The 7668-nt window shown below is 49.9% G+C and overlaps 1 protein-coding gene across 1 annotated transcript; it reads left to right on the top strand.

The window, feature by feature from the left end:
• Positions 1 to 590: 590 nt before the first annotated feature.
• LOC104506487 (zinc finger protein 239-like) lies at positions 591 to 2007 on the top strand. The gene is made up of 2 exons (XM_010147451.1): positions 591 to 642; positions 1100 to 2007. Exons 1-2 carry the CDS (start codon positions 591 to 593, stop codon positions 2005 to 2007), a joined length of 960 nt encoding a protein of 319 aa, XP_010145753.1.
• The last annotated feature ends 5661 nt before the right edge of the window (positions 2008 to 7668 follow it).

Here is a 7668-nt window from a genome sequence, read left to right as displayed (position 1 = left end):
TGGTGGTTGCTAGAGCTCAGTAGGGAGGCCAGGCTGGGAACGAACAAGTTAGCTGGGTAGACAAGACATCAAATTGCCTGTTTTTTTGGGTTTTGCTGCCTCAACGTGAGAATCTTGGAGGAGACGGGAGAGATGAGATAGCAAGTAAAAAAAATCAGGTTCTGGTGACCAAAGATTCCTTTTAAAATAATCTTAGGAGCATTATTGGTCTTTTGGCTGTCATTATTAAAGAAATGTGAGTATGGCTGGGTTTTGCTTGTTGCTTACACCAATATCTATGATTGCTGTCAACCAGTTCTGAGTCCAGCACGTCTGATGGACGTCCTCATGTATACTGCTTATCAGAAGGGGGGCAACCTTGAATCTCCTTAAAGGAAAGAGAAAGTATCTGACACCAGATAGCTCAGCAGTGCACAGGATGTCCATAAATGTTTGTTGCTCGGTTGATCCCATTCTTTTATGCAACTTCAGGAGCAGTAGATTTTAAGACATAATATATGATGAGCTCTTGCTGAATATTCAGCTAAGATTACTTTTGTTCGCTTTTGCAAGAAGGATTCCTGATGGCTGAACTTGACGTAACTGCTGAGATGGACCAAGGAGAAGAACAAGATCCCGAGGCCTTGGAGGAGACATACATGGGTGAGGAATACTTACAGATGAGTTTATAAACACAGAACAAGCAAAATGCTCTTTGAGCTGCCTCGGTGTTATTTAAGCCACTTTATTTCACGCAGCTCATATTGAGACCTGCTCTTTCTGCCTCAGGGCAGGCAGACAGCCTACCTTTGTCAGCCTGCTGTTAAGAGTATGTATGAGAAGACAGAATGTTGAGAAGATGAAACGTGAAGATTTCCTGGGGGCAAGGAGACACCTGTAACACTGCCCTTGGCTCTGCTGTTCGTGGCACACCTGCTCTGGGTTGTGTGATGAGGCCTTACAGCCTTTCCAGCAGCTAGGTTTCCATTTGCTCCCAGTCCTTCCCTTTGCTGCTTCTTGTGCACGGTGCAGACCAGGCTCCCTAGGATAGCAGCTTGCCTGTTCTCTGCTGTGCCGCTTCCCAACGAGAATCACAGTTAGTGTGATACGTTTTTTCCAGGTGGTGGGCTAGGTCCCCTCCCAGATCACCTTGCAAGCACAGATCTGCAGGACGTATTGGCAGCGGGGTCCAGAGGGGGAGAGGAACAGTTTGGGGACAGCTATGGAAGTCAGCACGGTTCCTCAGAGGCCCAGCGAGGTGACTGTGAGGAGGAAGAGGAAGCTAAGATGCCTTGCTCTGGTATCAGCCTGGTGAGAAGGGTGGCAGCAGCCACACGGCGAGTCCCTCGTGCAGAGCGGCCCACCATCTGCTCTGAGTGTGGCAAGGGCTTCAGTCGGAGCATCCACCTCGTCCAGCACCAGCGAATGCACACCGGGGAGCGCCCGTTCCTCTGCGGGGATTGCGGCAAGGGCTTCAGTCAGAGCTCTCATCTCATCCAGCACCAGCGGATCCACACAGGCCAGAAACCTTACACCTGTGCCGAGTGCGGAAAGAGCTTCAGCCAGAGCTCCAACCTCCTCAAGCACCGGCGCATCCACACCGGGCTCAAACCCTACGTGTGCAGCGAGTGCGGGAAGATCTTCAGCGACAGCTCCACCTGCATCAAACACCAGCGTATGCACACGGGCGAGCGGCCCTACAAGTGCCCAGCCTGCGGGAAAAGCTTCAGCCAACACTCCCACCTCCTCCAGCACCAGCGAGCCCACGACGGCATCCGGCCTTATGCCTGCGGGCAGTGCGGCAAACGTTTTGGGCAGAGCTCTGACCTCATTAACCACGCTCGTACCCACACCGGGGAGAAGCCTTACAAATGCAGCCAGTGCGGCCGGGGCTTCAGCGGCAACTCCAACCTCATCAAGCATACCCGCATCCACACTGGGGAGCAGCCATACCACTGCCCCCAGTGCGGGGAAAGCTTTCGGTTCCAGCCCCAGCTGGTGCGCCACCAGAAGCACCATGCGGAGTAGCCGGTGGAGAGGAGGAGGCCATGCGGACCAGAGGCAGCTAGCTGGTGTTGGGAGGATGCGCAGCTGCTCCCTGGACACGTCCTGTGGGGCGTGAATTTGGGGGGAGGGAGCCCTCGGAGCCTGTCCTCTTCTGGATAGGTCTGTGAGTGCTGCCTGACGTTCGAGCGAAGAGGGAGGCTGCTGCCGAACAAACTGGTGCACGTTCACCGCGGTGCAGTGGTGGTTCTGAGCCCCTCTTGGGCACGGGGAAAAGAAAGGTGCTTACACGGTGCGGTACATTCAAGGCCAGAGAGAAGAGAAGATAGAGATGTTCCAAGGATCAGTGCCTTTTAGTTCTAGTGGGGAGTGATTGTTATCCCAGTAAAAACCAGCTAAAATCCGTTTTCTCTACAAGCTGCCGGGGTTTTCCCTTGCAGTAAGGCCACAGCCTGGGATGATTGCTCCCCTTAAAATCCACATCTCCCACTTGCTGGTATTCTTGAGTTTAGGTGGTGTTAGCATCTATTTATTTTAAAAGCCCACAACACTGCTGGGTGCCTCTGCCCACATGCTGTGGGCCCAGCTGATGCTGGGCTGGGGCCACATCTATGGAACGGGGTTTTCCCTGGCTCATATGGTTGTAAAATTGACAGTTGCACAAACGACGCTGCTGTCTGACAGCTTACTCCTCAGCAGCAATTAAGTAAATTAACTTCCTAATGGGTATTTCTCTCAGATTCTTGTTTAGGTGCTTTCGTGGGTGGCACTTTATGAATGTTTTTGTAAGGCTTTTAAAAGTGTTTAGGATGACTTTTTTAATTGTGATCTTCTAATTGTCAGTTGATGAACAGAAAAAAAGGATGACGTTTGAAAAATAAGCTATGTCAAACTTTGATTTTATATTAAATGTTGAACATTTTTAACTCAAACGCTCTGGTTTTGAGTTGTTAATGATTACGAAGAGGTAATTACGACACTGACTTCTAGAATTTCTGTGATATTTTTGCAAACGGTTTTGACATCTTTAATAATGACTTTCTAAGGAATATGGGGGAGGCAGGATTCTGAGAAAGCAGAAGGAGCTGACCTCTGAAGAGATCTTCATGTTGAGGAGGAGAATACTACTACTGGGAGTCTGTCCTTAAAAGGAATTCTAGCTCAGGCGACCGCTTGGTACGGGGGAGGAGAGAACTGGCAGTAATAACAAAGATGTTAATATCTCTAGCATGGAAGAACTCCCTGTAATGAACATGGCAGTGTATTCCGAAATGCCTGTTCCACCCACGGAGCCGAACAGGGGAAGAAATCACAGTGTGCTTTAGGCAAGAAGCGATCAAATCTGTTGTGCTGGAGAATTTTTATTTTCAGCACAGCACATCGGCCTAATGCTAATGGTGAGCTTTCGCACCCTCCCAAGTAGGAGATGCCACTAAGGGCAAAGAGAACGGCCAGCACAGGATCCCAAGGAAACAAGCAAGCTGTGAGCAGGAGTGTGACTGTGTTACTGAATAATGTGGATCCTACCTCCCTTAGCCACCAGTTACCATTACAGAGGGCACAGCTTCACGCTCCATTGGCAGTAGATCTGGTTTAAGTCATTCAGTCTCACTCTACTCCCACCTTCTCCCCTAGAGCCTGGATTAATACAGCTGTGCTGAATAACTGTTCCCATGGCTGTGCCCTAAGTCAGATCCATAAGATGATCCACGTTTTTTAAATGACAGGCTTCGGAGAGTTAATTTTAAACCTCATCAGTCCAATCTAGAGCCCAACCTCACAGGCAGCAGGGTACGTACCACCGAGAGGCTTGGTGTCAGAGTACAGGCAGGCCAAAAGAGAAAGAAATAGCAGCCAGTATTGCTGTTAATTCCCAAGAAACACATCATTTAAGGTGTTTGTTACTTTTCTTCCTCTTTTTTTTTTTTCTTTTTGGGGAAGACTAGATTTGGAAAAGCCTGACACATTGCCTTTATTGTTTCTGCATTCCCCCAGCCCCATCAGGAAGACCCCCACTGCCGTAATATGATGGAAACTACAATGGGTTTCCGTGGTGCCCTTGCTGCACATACTGTTACCAAAACAGGTATTTATTCTGAGTGGTAGTTCTCCTCCATAAATGGCTGAAAGCATGTCTCTTGCCTCGGAATTGGAATACCAGCCCATGGTGTGTGTTTGTGGAAGAAGCACAGCCAGGCAATGAACAGGACGGTTACACCTGCACAGTAAACAGTGCCGGGGCACCGAAGCCGAGTAGTGTTAGCCCAGGTGAACTCCTTGGCACTCCTGCTTTAATGCTGCTTCTGTTAATTTTCAAACCAGGCACGTGAAGAACCTGCTGATGGGCATTATCTGCACTCAGGAGCCTTCATATAGACGCTGCTCCTCGGCAGCGCTTGCCCCTGTGCCTTCGCTCTGTTCCCTCTCGCCCTGACAAGCCAGGACACCTCATGCTCTCTCTGTTCAGCTGTTACAAACTCCCTAGTGCAAAGCCCACAGTGTAACATTCAGCTTAACGCATGGTTCCCTTACCTGGGGGTGGGAGAGAGCTGAGAAACAACGGTCTGAGAGCATTTTCTGTCCCCACACCTTTCATATTCTCTCTTAGTCATGCACAGAGGTACAGGAGGAATGGGCAGCGGGCCAATTTGTCACCAGCCTCTTTCCAGGAAAGGCAACCAAGAATGTCGTGAGGACTTGCGTGTAACTCTGCTGCATGATCTCTCAGAGACCTGCCTTTCACATTCCAAAAGTGCCAGGTTGCCATCTAACTAGAGATGGCCCAGACCACGCACTGGTTTTGGTGTTCCTGTGCCCTAGTCTAGACGTGTAGCTCTTGCAGGGTACCCTGATGGACAGCCTTGTCCTGCTGATGGTTCTTCAGGAGGAGTTACTGAATGTGGACTACTGCGAACGATTTTACTCCCAAATACTGTACACCAATACATTATGCAGAGCAGATGACTGGGAACTGAGCAGCCAGGTTCACTCCCTGGGGCTCTATTACACACTGGTGTAGACTTAACCTAACTGATCAGCTGAGTAAGGTGATCAATATTGTTGCCACTTGATGTGTTGAAGCACGTTCCCCTTCTCTTTGCTCCTATGCTTGAATTTAGTGATTATCTGCAGGCAGCTGTTTCCCTTTTCTCCTCCAGGTTCTCACCACCAGCTGCTTCACAAACACCAGTGTCCTCCCTCATTAACTTAAACAGTTTGTCCAATATTTTGACCAGGGATTCTTTCCGGTTTTCCCATCAACCAGAACAAGTTTAATCACGAAATCAGTGTAACTGAAGTGCTCAAACAGGAAATCAGTTAAGCTTAGCTGCAAGGGCTGCTTCTTAATTGATTTGCCTGCAAGTTGAGCTTTTCACAGGAGTGCGTGGATGTCAGGTCTCCCCAGCAACACTTGGGATGCTACCTGCACCCTTCCTTTCAAATGTCTTTGCAGTAGTACAGGACTGTTACTGCTCTTCAGAAACATTTTGAAATACATTTCTCTGCATGCTGCACATGTTCGAGTGTTGAACTTTTAGACTTAATAATTCATTTGAAATCCTCTAAAACCCCATGTTGTCGGGAGCGCCGTAACTCCAGACTCATTGATATATTCCGGGACACTTAGAAATTGTTTCAGGTACAATGTGGCATCTTTGCTTAATTAAGGAGTGTCTCTCATCAGGATGACAGGCTGCCCATGGAGACCTCTTGATTACAGAGCTCTGCTGCAGTAACCTTACTTTTACCACTATTCACAAGAATCAGCCTAAGTTGCGTCTTACTGAAACTGGGGAGTGAAATTTTCCACTCAGACACCACACTGTTCTGAACAGAAGGCAGCCTCAGATCTCTCTTCTCAGAAAATTACTATATATAAATACATATTTCTATTTAAAAAACACCCCAGCAACAAACAAACCACATTTCACTCCCCCGGTACTACTTAAAACATACCTTAGGCTCCGGGTCTGCTACCCACACAAGTTCTGTCGCTCTGGTCGTCAGGTGAAAGCCGATTTGTGCATGGGACCAAGTGCTCTCCTCCTGCTCCTGGCAGCTCAGCGCAGCAAAGATGCAGGTTCCAAGTTGCCTCTGTCAGTTCTGGCTGCTGGAGGTAGATAACACAGTCTCTGTACATCGGTTGCACTGGGATGTGTGCTAGCTGTGGTTTTGTTGATTTGAGTAGTGTTTCTTTCTCAGAATTCCTGAGCACTTTGCTGACAGTTTTAGCTTAGCTCAAGGGACTGGGGTTCTGAGTTCTAAAGGAAAGCGTTCATGTACCAGGCACACACATCCTTTCTGCACACATTTAGTAGCCAAGTCCATGCATGAAAATTTGTAGGACCTGCATTTTGGACAGGTATTCCTCAAGCTTTAACTGTGCAGGCCTACCCTTCAAAGCCCAAGATTGCCAAAAAACAGAAAGGCAACTGCAGGAAGAGCTTGTATAGCTAAGGCAGTCTTCGTTTCAGTAACCTCACCCTTCTTGCAGAATCCTACTGATCTGAGGATGAGGGAGGGGTTCCAGTTGCCCTTCTTGGGTGTTCTGACGGGGAGCTGCTGTCAGCAGCAGGGCTGCTCCCTAAGGGCAGCGTACGGCCAGGAGTAGCGAGCCAGGCTGGGCTGTGCCCTCACACGCAGGGCACAACCCCACAGTGCCGGAGGCCCCTGAGCAGTTCTCTTTGGGCTGAATTCCTTTAACCCATCCGTGCCCCTACGACCTCCAGTCAGAGGCCCATCTGCAGGGACCACAAGTGTCTTTTCCGTGACTGTACACAGACATAGCGGTAACGGATAAATGCAGTGGTGCTCTGGTAGGACACAGCTGTGCACCTGTAGGAGGTAAAGCCTTTAGCATTTTGTGATAAAGTTTTACTTGATCTCCACCTTACTGGAGCGTAAAGTCCTTGCCAAAACTCGCAGTTCCACTCACGGGCCAGACCTGCGGAAACACACGTTCTGGCTTTGCTAGGAAGCAGGGAATTTTAACAGGCTAAATAAATTCATCATTTAGCAGGCTCTCGAGTGTAAAAGGCATCCAGCTAGAGCTCAAACTCCCACTACCCTGCAGTACTTGCCCAAAGACAAGTATGCTGACTCCTCTGTTGCTCAGAAATAGGATAACTGGGATATGAAAATCCCCAACACCTGCTCTAGAGGGGCCGACGGAAACAACCGGGATGTCATCAGAAGGGGTTTCTACCCGGCAGTGAGGGCTGGCTGGAAGCACCACACCCTGTAACGAGTGCTCCTGTGCCGCTTCATGTGTTTTTCGGGCTCACGTCTCTGTTTCGGCATTGGCCCTGCATGGCAGACCCGCAGGTACAGCCAAGAGCCGGGGAGCAGCATAAGGGCCTCACCAGTGCGCGGGGTGACCGGAGTCGCTGCGGGGTGTCGGGCACCTTGCTAGCCGAACATCCCCCCAGCCAGAAGCGGCTTCCCCAGGGCTGGGTGACCGCTCGGTGTTTTTGTTGTCTTCCTCTCCCCGTTTGTCTTCACCAGCACCCTTCCTTCTCCCAGGAGGTTTGGAAGTTCCTTCACCGGGGGCGTTGAGGGAAGGAGGCACACGGAGGCCCAAAGTGAGCCCGAGCGCCAAAGTCAAACAAAGGGTGTTGCAGAGGCGTTAGGCGTGGAGGCCTGCAGCGCCACACGCTGCGTCCCGCCGGCCGTTCGCCGACCCCG

Source organism: Eurypyga helias, unplaced genomic scaffold, assembly GCF_000690775.1.
Source record: "Eurypyga helias isolate BGI_N326 unplaced genomic scaffold, ASM69077v1 scaffold46702, whole genome shotgun sequence".
Taxonomy (NCBI): domain Eukaryota; kingdom Metazoa; phylum Chordata; class Aves; order Eurypygiformes; family Eurypygidae; genus Eurypyga; species Eurypyga helias.
The sequence above is the reverse complement of the archived record's forward strand: the minus strand, read 5'-3'. Positions and strand labels throughout refer to the sequence as shown.

Coding starts and splice junctions, on each gene's coding strand:
- LOC104506487 (XM_010147451.1), top strand. CDS start 591: ATGGACCAAGGAGAAGAACAAGATCCCGAGGCCTTGGAGGAGACATAC. Junction 643..1,099: donor CTTGGAGGAGACATACATGG/GTGAGGAATACT, acceptor CGTTTTTTCCAG/GTGGTGGGCTAGGTCCCCTC.